Source organism: Poecilia mexicana, unplaced genomic scaffold (assembly GCF_051168715.1).
Source record: "Poecilia mexicana isolate PSO_F unplaced genomic scaffold, ASM5116871v1 scaffold_16, whole genome shotgun sequence".
In the NCBI taxonomy this organism is placed as follows: domain Eukaryota; kingdom Metazoa; phylum Chordata; class Actinopteri; order Cyprinodontiformes; family Poeciliidae; genus Poecilia; species Poecilia mexicana.
The window spans coordinates 3,153,519-3,168,435 of NW_028263385.1; the positions used below are offsets into that span (position 1 = coordinate 3,153,519).

At 49.4% G+C, this 14,917-nt stretch overlaps 2 protein-coding genes across 4 annotated transcripts; one reads left to right on the forward strand and one right to left on the reverse strand.

Annotated features, from left to right (window-relative positions):
- Positions 1-8,513, forward strand: plekho1b (pleckstrin homology domain containing O1b). The gene is made up of 6 exons (XM_014975651.2): positions 1-1,218; positions 1,855-2,001; positions 4,166-4,306; positions 4,726-4,830; positions 4,906-5,004; positions 5,496-8,513. The coding sequence occupies exons 1-6, from the start codon at positions 1,192-1,194 to the stop codon at positions 6,120-6,122; spliced, it is 1,146 nt and encodes a 381-aa protein (XP_014831137.2). The 5' UTR covers positions 1-1,191; the 3' UTR covers positions 6,123-8,513.
- Positions 8,514-10,148: 1,635 nt separating this feature from the next.
- LOC106909304 (acidic leucine-rich nuclear phosphoprotein 32 family member D-like) lies at positions 10,149-14,483 on the reverse strand. 3 transcript variants are annotated; one of them, XM_014975654.2, is made up of 7 exons: positions 14,279-14,483; positions 11,652-11,801; positions 11,461-11,583; positions 11,163-11,313; positions 10,971-11,089; positions 10,835-10,901; positions 10,149-10,752 (listed from the first exon to the last, which is right to left on the reverse strand). In XM_014975654.2, the coding sequence occupies exons 1-7, from the start codon at positions 14,330-14,332 to the stop codon at positions 10,673-10,675; spliced, it is 744 nt and encodes a 247-aa protein (XP_014831140.2). In that variant the 5' UTR covers positions 14,333-14,483; the 3' UTR covers positions 10,149-10,672. The 3 variants fall into 3 exon arrangements, with proteins under 3 accessions (XP_014831140.2, XP_014831139.2, XP_014831138.2); XM_014975653.2 differs by lacking the exon at positions 14,279-14,483 and adding an exon at positions 13,336-13,835 and having other exon boundaries at positions 11,163-11,310; XM_014975652.2 differs by lacking the exon at positions 14,279-14,483 and adding an exon at positions 13,336-13,831.
- Positions 14,484-14,917: the final 434 nt, after the last annotated feature.

The window sequence follows — 14,917 nt, forward strand, 5'->3', positions numbered from 1 at the left end:
AGTGATATTTTAACAGTTGCGGTCTCGACTGGTCTTGAAATAAAATGCCGAGTCCTCAGCGTCCGAGACCAAGGCCATCAATAAATGGTCTTGAGACCGGTATCGAGACCAAGACCAATTTCGAGTACCACAACACTGGGGTTAATAAAACTAAACACTGACATTAAAACTAAATAGAAAGAAAGAAGCAGCTGGTTCACTTTTAACTTTTCCTTTTAGTTTCTGTTTGAGCTCTGATTGGTTGGATCAACATTTCCCTCCAGATTGAATCAACAACTGGACATGATGAGAATGTGGGTTCTGGTTCTGGATCCCATCAGAACATCTGTGAGCTCATTAACACTCTCCAGAACCAGTGAGAGAACCTAGAACCGGCTGGAACTGCAGAGGTTCGGGTCCAGAAAACGGGTCAGGTTGGTTCCGATTGAGCAGAAATCAAATATTCTCCAGAACCAACAGGAAGCGGAGGAGGTATAGGCTGGACCTCTGGTTCTGATCAGGGCCGAACCTTCGGTTCTGGACCTCTGGTTCTGATGAGGAGGACGGACCGGAGGGGTCAGACTGGACCTACAGGATAGCTGCAGATCGGGGCCGGGCCGGCCCTGAAACCGACTCGGGTCAGCTGGGAGCCGTCCAACATCTGCCAGCTTCCAGAGCAGGATTAACTGCCAACCAGAACTGGGATCTGAGGAAACATCTGCTGCTGGAGAGAACCAGGGGTCCGGTTGGGTTCCATCTGAATCAGACCAGAACCGCCATCTGGTCATGGTCCAGATATCAGAACCTCCAGCTGATGCCTTCATCCTGGACCTGATGCCAGAACGGCTGCAAACTGAAGCGGGACCAGCCTCAGGTTCCGGGTAATCCGGTTCCGCTGTGCGCCAGCGGGGGGCGCTGTGATGCTGCCGAGGAGCCGCTGAGCCAGCGGGGAGTCCGCAGGAGGAGGAGGAGTAATCGGACACCGACCCCCGGAGCTGCTGCTGGCTGCTCAGAGTGAAGCGGAGCCCGGCGGCGGCGGCGGGTCGGTCAGTCTGTCAACCCCGCGGACAGCGAGCGGAGGAGCGGCGGAGCAGAGTGGAAGTCTCCGGTCTCCCTGCGGAACTTTCCCCGGCTTCAGCTCTCCCATCGGCGGCTGCCGAGTTGTGTGAAAGTGGGAGAAGTCGCGTTTCCGGCATCCTGACAGCCCCAACGATGAAGAAGAACAGCTCCGGGAAACGGGTGAGTCCTAACGGAACCGGCACTGGCTGCTTTTTACCGTTAAGCCGAATCTGGAGGAACAAAAGCCCCAGGATTAGGTTGAGCTTTTATTCTGAAGGCCATAAAAGCCGCTATTTGCTGCAGACTCTGTTTCCGACTTTCAGAAGAAAGGTATGGTTTGTTATTGTGCAGTTTAAAGCGGTCCGGTTCTGCTAGGTTAGGTGTAAAGACTTTAAAAAGTTTTTAAAGACAAATAAAACTCGTAAAGAGAGGGGCGATGCGTTCAGGTGTAAACAGATGTGTCAGTCAATCAGGAAGCTGAGAGGGGAACCCAGAGCACAGTGACAGTTAATCTGCCAACAGCTTAAAGGCTCACGTTACACACATCCACAGGGTTAGATAACTAACATCTGACACCTGAACGCACCACAGACCCGTTGGAATAAACAACCAGGGTCCTGAACGCATCATAGACTGAAAGAAATTAACAATCAGGACCTTGAACGCATCACAGACTAGTTAGAATAAATGACTGGTAGCCTGAACGCACCACAGATCTCTGTCTTCTGCTGATAGGCTCATGTTCTAATCAGAACCACGCAGGTCAGAGGTCAGCACTAGAGCTCAGTCTGTTCAGCTTCCTGTTTCCTGTTTCAGGGTCCAGTGGATCCCGGCCAGCAGAACCCAGCACCGGACAAAACGGGCTGGATCAGGAAGTTCTGTGGGAAGGGGATCTTCAGGGAGATCTGGAAGAACCGCTTCGTGGTTCTGAAAGGAGACCAGCTGTTCATCTGTGAGAAGGAGGTGAGTCAGGGGGCGGGGCTTAGAGCGGTGGCTGGGGCATCATGACCTTTGAACTGGACTCTGGGCAGATTCTGCATGTTTCAGTCTGAAGAACATTCAGAATGTCAGAGTTCTACTGGACCCGAGAGAACCTGGTGTTCCTCTGGCCTCTGGGTTCTGGTTCGGTTCCATCTAGTTCTCCTCCACTTCCTGCTGCTGACAGGAGTCCGGTTTCAGTCTGAGAGGAACACAGAAAGATCAGGTTTCACTGTCGAGCTGGACCCGCCTCACAGAACCAGAGATTAGAACCTCCTGGTCTCACTGCAGTGTTAGAACCCAAAGAGTCTGGTTCTGTTGGTTCTGACGGTTCTCCTCCTAAGCCAGACCCAGATCCTGCAGGGAACTTTAGAACAGAGCTGGTTCTGGTTCTGTGATGCGTTCAGGTTCCTCTTCCTGTCAGCACCATATTAGGCCTGGTGTGTTGGTTCAGAGTGTTGCCGTGGCGACCAGCCTCTTCCTGTTTGCGGCGGCCGTCTTCCTGTCCGATCAGAAATAACTTGATCAGAACCACAGAGGAACCAAAACCAAGCCCGTCAGACCTTCAGAACCTTTTGACCCGATTCACTGCTAGTCAGAACCTTCAGAGGTCCGAACCGGGAGGAAAGTTTTCCCAGTTCCCATTTCAGTTAGTGGGAAGTGGATCAATAGAACCGTTCTCAGATCAGCTGGTCTGTGTTTCTTCAAGTGAGGGAGTGCTGCTGGTTTCCACGGTAACCACAGTAAGACCCCTAGCCCCAGAGGTAACCGATGGCAACCAGCTGGCCCTCTGCGATGAAGCGGGTCGGTCCGACTCGGTTCTGGATTTCAATTTGTTTCTCAAATCAGTTCCTCACAGATTTGCAAACAATCCGAGGAGATCGGCGCCCGGCACCTGAGGTCACCCGGGGTCACCTGGGGTCACCTGGGGTCACGCAGGTCAGAAGCAGCTGACTCATGTCTTTGTCTAAAATTATAAGAACTTCAGCGAAGTTCTGGATCTGTCTGGTTCCACTAGGCAGTTCTGGTTCTGGATCAGAAGAGAAGCATGCTGCTGGACAGTCAGAAGTTGGAGGTCAGGGCGGCTCATTATGTAACCGTTCTCAGAGAGTATTGATTATCGATCGATGATGCAACATCGGCGGGAACAAATGCCCCGGGACGCAGACGGGCTCAGAGCAGAGCAGAGGTTCTGCTTCTGATCAGCCCCGGCTCCAGACGTAGCATCAATAATATTACTAAAGTAAAAGACAACGGTAGAGCACAGTAAAGCTACTCTTATAAGAACCTTTTTTCCAAAAAAATTTACTCAGTGTAACCAGCACTCCCCACTTTTTGAACATCAACATCAGTAGCCAGTAGGCTGCTAGTGAACAAGCTTACGGTGCTGTACTGGTATTAGCTAGTCATCTTTAGCTAACATTACCTGCATCCAGCAGCTTCACTCAACTCAGTCGGTTAGTTTGGGGGAAAAACTGTGAAAAGTTCTTTGCGTTTTGCTGGTTTGCTGCCGTGATTCTAACACGTAGCTCTGCACAGCAGCAGCAGGTCTCCTTCGCTGCTACACAAGGGTAAACCCAGCTAGCATCTTAGTGCTCATGTTGCTGGGGGGCATGGTTGACTCTGTGGGTGGCAAATGGGCCCCAATACCCGGACCTGGTGGTTTTGCTCGGCAGCTGGGTCGAGTCAGAGCCCAGTGGAACCAGCAGGGGGCGTGGCCTCCCTCCCAGGAAGTCTCAGCTTAAGGCTGCTCAATAATGGATGCCGTTTCCATGGAGACAGACGGGCTGAGATGAAGCTGCAGGTGATCAGAGCGAGGACTGGGTTTGATTCTGACCCAGTAAAGGTTCTGGAGGTTCCAAAGCGGTTGTGGTTCTGCTGCTGTGTTCGGAACTTTGTTCTGTTGATGACCTGGTTCGGACCAGCTTCAGATCCTGGTCCAGTCATTGAGCGGTTCTGGTTCCGGAGCGGCCCAGCAGGTCCACGTCACCACCTGCCGCCACCATACCTCACAGTTACCATGACAACCAGTCTCACCTGGCCAGATCAAACCTTCAACCGTCGCCCAAAGTGACCGAAGTGAACCTGATGTTAGTCCTCCAAGCTCCGCCTCCTCAGTCAGTTACCGGGACTTCCTGTGTGTGTCCAGGTGAAGGAACTGGGCCGGGCCGATGAAGTTTTGGACCTGTCCGACTACGAACGCTGCGAAGAGATCAGGAAGAACAAGAGCCGCAGCAAGAAGAACCACAGCAAGTTCAGACTGCAGCGCTGCAGCTCACCAGGCAACACGGTACACACCTGGAGACAGGTCACACACCTGGAGACAGGTCACACACCTGGAGACAGGTCACACACCTGGAGACAGGTCACACACCTGGAGACAGGTCACACACCTCATTTATTGTGCAGCGCTGGTTGCATCAGCAGTTAGCATCAGCTGTTAGCATTAGAAGTAAGTCACCTGTACAGCGCTGCGTCCATTATGACATCATTCAGGTGGGCGGGGTCAAACTGGGTGAAGCAGCTTTAGCTGGACTGACAACAGGTAGACACGTTTTGATTTCTGACAGACACTAACAGCTCATCATCATCATCATCGTGAAAAAAGTGGTCGTCAATAATTGACTTATCGTCTTCATTAACATTAACACTGGTACACACCTGTGGACAGTAGACCCGCCCTCTGACCAGGTGCCTCCTGTGCTGCAGGTGCCCAACCAGGTGTTCCTGGCCGTCAGCCCGGAGGAGAAGGACTCCTGGATCAACATCCTGAACACAGCCATCACCAGAGCCAAGAACCGGATCCTGGATGAGGTACCAGCAGAACCAGAACAGAACCGCCCTCCATTTGGCCCAGTTTAACCTGACCCTCGGATTCTGCTCCTCTAGGTGATGGTGGACGACTCCCAGCTGTCACACCTGACCAGAGACCGAGTGAAGATCCCTCATAACCGCCGACTGCCCACCAGAGGCCACCTGCTGGCTGTGGTCAGTATGACGTCTTCCTTTAGGTCCCACATCCGTCCAGAACCCAGAACATCCGGCCCAAACCAGCACCAACGCAGCACTAAAGGCCATTTTTAAAGCCACAGAGTCAAAAAATTAACAGCAACTAAATATTTAGTTTGGAACTGCAAAATACTTAGCTTGCTAACTAAATATTTCATTAGAAAACTGAATATTTTGTTGGCATGCTAACTGATGAACTAATTGTTTAGTTAGTAAAACAAATATTTAGCGAGCAAAGCTAAATATTTTATCCAAATTAAAAAATTAGTTGTCAAGTTGTTAACGGTTGCTAGCTAACCGTTTAGTTTGAAACTGTGATATTTAAATGAATAACATGGTGAAAAACCTCAGCTCCGCGGTCAGGATGGCGCCCCCTAGGGCACGGTTGGAGCTCCTGTCGGAGGGTCCGGATGTTTGGGCTCATCGGTTCCTCAGAACCAGCTGTGACCCGTTTCCTGTGTGTCCGCCAGGGATCCACCTCCTCCTCAGACGGGATGCTGACCCTTGACCTCATCCAGGAGGAGGACTCCGCGTCTCATAAAGGCGTCGCCTCAGAACCGCCGGCCCGGCCCGGTCCGGACTGTCCCAGGTCCCAGATGGACGGGTCGCTGGCGGACCGGACCGCTGAGTCGTCTTCCAAGTCCCAGAGCCTTCCCTGCGAGACGGCCGTGTGGCAGAAGACGGGTGCGGCCCAGACCCCCCAGCAGGACCGGCGGCTCGGCGCCGCGGAGAAGAACTGCTGCGCCTCCATGGACGAGATTCTGAACCCGGACGCCAAGAACCAAACCCCGAACGGAACTGGCAGAACCGCGGCACCGCTCGGCCGGCTACAGGAGCTCATCGACCAGAAGCTGGAGCGGACGGAGCGGCTACTGCTGGAGGTCCGGACCGACGCCGAGCCGGGTGGCGCCAAGGGTGGGAAGCCGGTGCCGGACGGCCCGCGGGCCGAGGCGGAGCGGCTCCTGAAGGAGGCGGTGGCTGCCTGGACCCAGTCCCGGCAGGTTCTGGATGAGATCCAGGAGCTGAAGGCGCTGTACCGCCAGCTGGAGCCCGGCTGCCCCAACAGCACCAAACCCAACCGTAAGAGCCTGATGTGAACCGGGCCAGACCAGAACCACAGCCCGGTTCTGGACTCTGCTGGGTCCTAAAGACTTCCCTGGTGTTCTGAAGAGCAGAACCTCAGATTCTGTTTCCCTCATCAAGCCTGTCAGAAGTTCCTGTTCTGTTGGACCTGGCCGGGTCCCTGAAGCCCCGCCCACAAACACCTGAGCATCAGGTGTCCTCTCAGGTTTCTGTGGCTTCAGGAAGAACTTTGACCCGAGGTTCTGGTTGGACCAACTCTTGGGTTTGGACCCACCTAAAGTTCTGTAATTGAAATGTTGCTTTTTACTGGGTTTTGATCCGGTTCAGAATCTCAAACCCAGATCAGAACCAACAGACAGATTTTGAGAGTTCTGGGAGGTTCTGAAGGAAACCAGCTGATTTTTTTCTGCAGGGAAAGTTTCAGATGTTTTTATTACAAAGTTGATCGAAGTCAACGTCTATGCAGATGATGTGGTTCTGTTGGTTAAAGGTCCGATTGGTGTGAGGCCCGGCTCCAGAGGAGCAGGTTCTGGTAGAGGAGGAAATGATCTGGGTCTACGGTCACATTCCAGTTCTGAGATGCGGACCAGAACCGATGGAAGCTGGTTCTGGACGGAGGCAGATAAAATCGGGTCAGGGGTTCTGCCTCAGTCAGGACTGGATCAGGACAATCCTTCTCGTTCAGCTCATTACTGTGACAGTCTTTCAGGTATGGCTATAGCATTAGCATTTCCCATCAGCCACTTGAATTTCAGGATGACGGCCGTTTTTCAAGATGGCTGCTGCTTTTTACACCCTTTAAACCAGTTATTGCCATAAAACGTTTCCCATTTTCATGACTCGGATGAACTTTATGTGACATCATGTTTTGGTTGTCCGGTTCATGAAATGTTAAGTGATAAAATGCAACAGGATCAGAAGCTCCACAACAGGCATCACCTGTCAAGTTTTGGACATTTTTGGCTGTCCACTGCTACCGTACGTCAGAGCGCGGCAGACGTATGAACGACGGCGGGAAAGAGAAGAAAAAATATGGCAGTTTCAAAACGGGAGATTTGAAAAGACAACAGTCAGCTTTTTTTTGTTTAGCAGTTTAGCGTTAGCTTATGTTTTTAATGCATTTAGCATTTGCTAGCATATCATTTAGCAGCTTAGCAATAGAATCTGCTAATTTTTTAATTTACCTAGTGGTTTAGCATTAGTGTAGCTAAGATTGTAGGTTAGCCTACTGCTGGCAATAACTGATTTTATTGCAACCATATACTATCCAACAACCATGATGGCCATTTTGAAACATAAGATGCTAATGTCTCAAAATATGTAGGCTGTGATTTGACACCAAACACATTCATATAATTGGTGATTTTAGTACCAAAAGAAACAATGGCAGCCATCTTGAAAAATCTATTTTAAAAAATGTATGCATTTTTCACACCAAAGTATGCATCTGTGATAAATATTTTCAGTTTTAGTGAAAAAAATTCCAGCAGTGGCCATCTTGAAAGATGGCAGCCATCTCCAATTTTTCAGTGGCAGTTTTTTTTTGTTGTCGTTTTGTTTTTCAAAGAAGCCCCGGTAACATCTGTGCCAAGTTAGGTTGTAGCTTCCGCATGTTACCTGTTGCTCTGCGGCGTCTCCACTGGGCGGAGAACCTGGCTGTCCAGAACCGTCCAAAGGTTCTGTTGGATCCACAGAGGGAACAGAAGGTCCATTTGAGTTTTAGCTCATTTGGCTTTCTGTGGAACAGAACTGACCTGTTCACACCTGCAGGTTTTCTAGAAGGTTCTGCTGAGAATAGCTGGTTCTGACTTTCCCAAGCCGTTCAGAACCAGAACCTGCTGCTTCTCAGGTAGATTTAAATGGACCGGCCGGACCGCCAGGCTGAATGTGCCAACAGTTCTTTGGTTCTTTGTTCCATGAAATTCTGGTTTGATCCAGAGTGTTGGATCGGACCTCCCATGTGGTGTTTCTTACTCAGACTGATGGTCTCTATGGAGCAGTCGGTACCGGCAGATCCATTTCAGGGTTCTAACAGAACCACTGACTCCAGCTGATGGACCGGCTGGAGAAGATTCCTCATGCAGGACAATCGGCTTTTCCTCCTGTCTGGTTCCGTTTCTTTGGTTCGACCCAAACTGCTCCAACAGTCATGAACCAGAACACCACCACTGGTTCTGGTTCTGTTTGGACCAGCTGGTTCTGCTCCGTATTGGTACGATGTTGGACTGAGCTCTCGTGGATTTTTCGCCGTTTTCCAGCCTCAGTCGCTTATTATCTAAATGTATTTCTGTGGCCTTAAACCCTGCAGGGGATCATGGGAGATGTAGTTCAGTTGAGATGTGAGCCACTGGAGCAGCTGAGAGTTCTGACCTGTTAATGTGCTGAAATAAAATCTGTAAAGTGAATCTGGATGTGTGGAGTCTCACTGTGGCGCTAGCAAGGAGCTCAGTAGCGTTAACAAGGAGCTGGCTAATGCTAACGGCTCCCTGGGTTAGCTAGATCATACTACTAAATATATAAAACAGTCAAAAATAACCAATAAGCAAAGCTAAATGTTTATCTTAACTAGTTTGAAGTTATTTAGATGGAAAGTAAATATTTATCTTCAAATTAAACATTTAGTTGGGAAGCTAAAAGTTTAATTTGAAGATAAATATTTAGCTTACAAACCAAATATTTTGCTTGCTGATTAAATATTTAGGATATTAATAGGACATTGTTTCAGGACAAAGTGAACTGGTTCTGGTTCTGGTGTGTTGGATCAAGATTCTGTTTAATGGAGGCAGCAGAAGTTCATCAGAACTGTTTAGATTACCCAGGACCCGACTGGCTTGGACTGGTGTAAACCAATATAAACTGGGTTTGAACCAGTTTAAACTCCAGTCTGGAGTGGCAGGTTTCAGTAATCTTCAGTCTGAAACCAGTTTAAGTCACACTGGATCTGAACTGGTTCAGACTTTTAGTTCTAACCTAAACAAAGTTAAAATTTGATCCAATCCTCACATCTGGAGTGTGAACGCAGCCTGAGCTGCACCAGTTCAGAACTGGGTCACTTAAACTGGTTTAAAATGGTCCTGTGAGTTTCTCAGCTCCAGTCTGGACCCGGTGGTATTCAAACTGAATGCAAACTCCTTAATGTCTGTTTCCATGACGACAGCAACGTGAGATCACAGGAGGGAACAGGTGCGGCTGATTTGTTTGTTGGGACATCCAGTTGGTCAAACTGTTGGACAGACGCTGCGCTCTCACCAACAGCCCGGATGACCTTTGACCTCTCACCCAAGCCCGGACTGAAGAGCCAACCCACAGCACAACTCTGCCACCACCGTACCGAGCTGTAATGTTCTGGTTCTGGATGCTCCAGATGGAACCAAACCAGAACCTTGTCAACGTCATGGTAACGGTGTGGCAGGGCGCCATTAAAGGGCCGGTGTCTGAAAACTCCCTCTGTGCTCCTTAGTCTCTTTCTTCCTTATAAGGAGAACAGGAAGCTTTGTCTCCTCTGTGAAGTGTGTGTGTGTGTGTGTGTGTGTGTGTGTGTGTGGTCTAACAGGGAGCTGATGTGAACCAGGAAGTCATGTGACCAGCAGGTCATGTGACCGACCCAATTTAGAAATAAACTGCCATTATTTCCTAATGATCAGCTGAAGGACCAGAACCCCTGAAAGCCAGGTTGTCATGGCAACGCTATGGCACAGTGGCACAGAGCCGCCCTCTGCAGGTGAAACCGTGGAACTGCAGCAGTTTAATAATCAACTGGAAGGAGAAAAAGTTTAACTTTAAATTATGAATGTTTAGACCAGCAACATCAAACTGGGTCCAGTTTCTGGGTCAGAACCAATAAAAGTGGATTTTAATGACCGAACGGCTAACGGCACTAGCTGTCCTCAAGGTTTACTACAACACTATTGGAAAGTTGAGTCGAAGGAGAAAAGGTAAACTCCAGTGGTTAAGGACACCAGTGGTACCTGCTCTAATCGCCATGGCAACAGGTGTCCGAACCGGGTTCTGGTTCTGATGGATGAGAAGCTTCATGCTGGTCTGGTTTCAGTGGTTTTATTCCAAAACTCTCTGCGGTTACAGCGCCACCATCAGCTCAAGACAGGAATAAAAAAATAAAATCGGGTCAGAGAAGTTGAGACGACACCAGAACCTACAGGACCGCCACGTCTATTTACACGGGGAGGGGCGGGGCTGAGGGCGGGGCCAACAGGAACAGTCCAATAGAGTCCCAGAGAGGCGTCCAATCAGAGCGCAGCGCTGCAGGAGGCGCTGAGCATCATGGGTAATGGAGTCTCCCACTGGAAGGTCAGGCTGACAGAACCGGGCCACTGGAGCAGAACCGGTCCTGGTTCTGACCCAGATCAGAACCAGGACTGGGTCCAAAACTTGTGATGGTTCTGGTTCTGTTCATGATTAAAACTGGAGGATCTTCATCATCATCATCATCCAAACAGCTTCCTGGGTTACCATGGTAACAGGGCTTCCTGCTCATCTACGTCTCTGAGGCCACGCCCAGCAGGGGGAGGGGTCAGCAGGTAAGGGGCGGGGCCAGGTATGTCCTCTACTCGTCATCGTCATCATCACCTTCATCGTCTGCGTCCCTCTTCCTCTTCTCGCCCTGAGCTGGAGCATCATCATCCTCTGAGGAAGAAACCACAGCACTCAGACGGAGAGGCTGAGCATAACCAGAACCGGAACCGAGACATCTTTACTTCAGACCCACCTCCATCTTCCTCCTCCTCTTCATCATCTTCCTCTTCCTCCACATAGTCTCCATCATCTTCCTCGTCCTGAAAGACAAGCAGTGTTGGTGTTAGCTGCAGCGCCCCCTGCTGGTGACTGAGAAATCACAGACTCACCTGGATTCCCTCCTTCATCAGGTAGGACAGCCCCACCTCAGAACCTTCCTCGTCCTCCTCCTCCTCCTCCTCCTCGTCCTCCTCCTCGTCTCCAGGCGGCCCGGCTTCATCATCCTCATCTGGGACAGAGCAGCGCGGCATCACACACGGAACCAGAAGCACCGGGCTGACCGGACTGGAACCAGAACTCACCGTTGGACTCGGGCACCTCGTTGTCATCCGGGTCGAAGCCATCCAGGTAGACAACCTGCGGCAGCAGGCGGAACACGGCGTCGCGGTAACCATCGGCCGCCGTCACGCCGCAGCTGTACAGGTCCAAACTTTTCAGGTTCTTCAAGTTCTGCTGCAGGGAGGCAGGCCGGGTCAGCTGGGTCCAACAGAACCGCACACATTCACAGCAGCACACATGACCCCCAAACAGAACCCGGCCAGAACTTTACTGCAAACATCTGAACCACTTAGAACCGGTCGCAGCCGGGTCAGAACCTACCAGCGGCTGCAGGCTGCTCAGCTCCTTGATGTGGTTGCCGCTCAGGTTCAGGTAGCTCAGGTTGGGGCATTTCTCCGCCAGCGTGTCCAGACCTCCAGAGATGGAGTTGTCGCTCACCTCCAGCTGAAACACACAGTCCCTGTCAGAGTCCGGATCGGAGTGGTACCGGAACCCTCCAGAACCGAACCCACCTTCCTGAGCTTGGGCAGCGCCGGCAGCTTGGCCAGCGAGCCGAGGCCGACGTTCACCATGCTGAGGACCTCCAGCGCCGAGAACTCCTCTGTCACGCCCTCCACCTCCCCGTCCGCCGAGCGGCAGCTGTCCACCACCAGCTCCCTCACCTGTGGACAGGTGGACCGGGTCAGAACCGCTGGCCGGGCCACAGCCAAGGACCGGGCCAGAACAGTCAGCAGGATCAACTAGTCCCCAACCCAAGCATCCAACATGGCTGCCAGAGGCAAATTAAACCTGCTGATCAGTTTTTTTGTTTCTACAGCTCCACCTGATTCATCTTCCTCTCATGCTAAGAGGGCTATTAGAAGCGCTTGGGTGCCATCTAGAGGTCAGTGTGTGAACAACACCTGCTGCATGGAGCCTTAAGTCAGAAAGTGGCTGATAAATAATGTTAATCCTGAGCTGGGTTGATAATAAAAATATATATTTATGCTGACTAATATCTTTTAGATATGATACATTAAAATAAATTATTTGTGATTATTCTGAAAGTTAATTCTAATTTTGGTTTGAACATTTTTAGCGACACATGAGAGAAATAATTGCAAATAACGTAATTTATGTGCATTGATTCTGAGTATCCAACTTACAATCAAATGATTACTTTAGATTCCAAGAAATATATAAATATATATGTTAAAATTCAATTTTAAGTTATTTTTGTATTACAAAGAGGACAAGAGTCCCATGAGAGACTGAGCAGCAATGGAATTGTGAAGTATTTAATTGTATCTGAAACATAATGATGCAAAAGCAATGGTTGTTCAAAAACATATTTTGACTCATTTTTAAAGTCTTGAGCAAAAACAGCATCAATAAAATACACATTCTGAGGCTGAGCAGCTTTTCAGTGCCTGGTGTCACTAATTAGCATCACAGCTAAATTTGCATTAATGGTGGCTGCAATGTTCAACTTCATAATTAAGTAATTTAACATCTGACAGCAAAAACTATGTTTTGTAAAATTGGACATAAACTCAGATTATAGTGTTAAAACAGCAGTAAATCTCGACATATCTTCAATAACTCAGGGGGAAAAATCAATCTGTCTGATGTGGAGATGTTGATCTGAAGCAGGTAACTGGTCGATCACTCAGGTGTGAACTGGACCTGAGAACCGGGTCGCTGTTATCTGAAAGTCAACCAGCTTCAACACACTGAAGGGAAACGTTAAAGGCCAAGACTGACCTGAAGTGATCACTTCGTTCCTGGACCAGAGAGCAGAATCCGTCCAGGTTTGTAGCTTTGACTCTCCAGAAAGAGATTTAAATGATGATGAACTGTTCTGATAAACTAGTGGGACGGTTTCGTCTTTTTTTTTTTAAAGCAATGAATGAATAAAATGTGCTAAAACTGGACAAATGAGGTAAAATCTTCCCTGAAACCAGGCTGGATCTGTCAGCTGTTCATTCATAACTGAGGGTATTTCCGTCAGTTTAACATTAGCTTTTAAAATAAATGTATTAGTTTATACCAGAATCGGTTATAATTTAAAATATCTGGCATTAACAGGTAAAATTATTTGTTCTGTGAATTCGCTCTCTGAAATCACATTTTAGTTTTATTTTCTAGTTAAATGTGTTGAAAACTGAGACAACGTTTTAAAATCCAAACATGTTTCTGTAGGTAAAATGACTGAACCTTGTTTCCTCCATCCATCCAGCGCCCTGACCGCCGCTCCCTCCCGCTCGGACACCGACCACCAACAGCTCTGAGGCGGTTAGAGGAGAGACAAGCAACCCGCAGCCAGGAAACACCATCTGGGTGTCTGGAAACTAACGGTCCCAGATTTCCCTGAACTCGGTTTATCTGAGTTAAAATCCGCCACAATCCAACTGTTCTCCGGAGATTGGGCTGCTGCAGCAGCATGGTGGGCGCGAACGGCGGACTAAAAAGATTCAAAAACTAAGACAAACTGCTGATGGTGGAATAAAACTGGGCCGAACTGATCCGAAACACGTTTCAGTATTTTTTCGACCCGAATCCAACACGAAGTCTGGGTTTGCATCCAGCAAAATATAAGTTAAGGTTTTGAACATGGAGTCTGGTCTAATGCGCCATTAGTGTCAATAAAATCCAACTATTTAACTCTGAAGGTTACAATGAGAGTTGTTTCAATTCGAGCTCCTAGCAGCGGCCTTTAACCGAATGTAACCGGCACTGACTAACCCCATCCAGGCTGGTTTTCTCTGAACCACCGAGCCTCGGCGCCAGCACCCCGCCCGGGGAGCTTTCAGCCGCTCGGAAACGCAGCAGAATCTCGGTGGTTTGCCTGTTAGCTCGCAGCTGTACTCGGCTCACGCGAGGCGCCCCCTCCACCGCACGAGAAGTGAGCGAAAGCATCTGCACGCGGCGGAGTCCACGGAGTCCACGGAGACCGGAGCGAGAACCGCAGCGGAGACTCGAGCCTAGCTCCGAGCTCCAGGTCCGCCGCGGCGCCGGGTTTCTAACCACTGCATCCGCGTTAGCAGCGGAGGAAGCGACGCATGTTTCCCGCGGAACCTTTCCATCATGTCGGATTGCATCCTTTGGCTGCTTGTTCTGGGAATTACGAAGTAATTCACCTGTATTTTTTATCACAAACCTCTGCGGGACTCCGGTTCCTCAGCTCCAGGCTGATTCTCTTCTTCATCTCCATGATGAAGGCCGAACAAAGTGGATAAAAAGGTCTAACTTAGAAACGATAAACTAAAAGCAATTCAGTAAAGCTCTCCTTCCTCAGCGGCCATTAGACGACGATTAAACCTCCATGTTCGCTGCTGCCCGACCCCCACCATCAGACCACGCCTACCAGTTCATGAATATTCATACGTTTATTAAAGTCATCCTCTCATTGGTTCAAAGACCCGACGTTCCACGAGCCCCTCCGTCGTAGGGCACCGTGTGGATGTTTCATCAGTAACTGGTGGAAACTATGAAGGCGGGACTTCACTACGACCAACGAGAAAGCGAGAATGAAACGTTTAAACTCTGTAGGCGCGAAGTCTTTGTCCCGGTAGACGCCATATTTACTGACAACAAACTTCCATTCATAAAACCCCTGGACACCATGACTACAGCCCCAGGAGTTAATTTGAAAAGTCTATCATCTTCTCTAAGCTCCTTTAACCAGATCAGATCTGGACATTTCTTCATATTGTAAGATGATTTATTTTTCCTTTTCAATTGATATGGTTTCATGTGAGATTGGCTATTTGCTGGGGATGCTCCATGGATGAGTGGT

Bases quoted from the DNA above. Each gene is read 5' to 3' on its own strand.
- plekho1b (XM_014975651.2), top strand. From the start codon at position 1,192: ATGAAGAAGAACAGCTCCGGGAAACGG. The intron at 1,219-1,854 runs GTGAGTCCTAAC...TTCCTGTTTCAG, and splicing joins AGAACAGCTCCGGGAAACGG to GGTCCAGTGGATCCCGGCCA. The intron at 4,831-4,905 runs GTACCAGCAGAA...CTGCTCCTCTAG, and splicing joins AGAACCGGATCCTGGATGAG to GTGATGGTGGACGACTCCCA.
- LOC106909304 (XM_014975652.2), bottom strand. From the start codon at position 13,563: ATGCTGCTGCAGCAGCCCAATCTCCGGAGAACAGTTGGATTGTGGCGG. The intron at 11,584-11,651 runs GTGGGTTCGGTT...TGTGTGTTTCAG, and splicing joins CGCTGCCCAAGCTCAGGAAG to CTGGAGGTGAGCGACAACTC. The intron at 11,090-11,162 runs GTGAGTTCTGGT...GCTCTGTCCCAG, and splicing joins CGAGGTGCCCGAGTCCAACG to ATGAGGATGATGAAGCCGGG.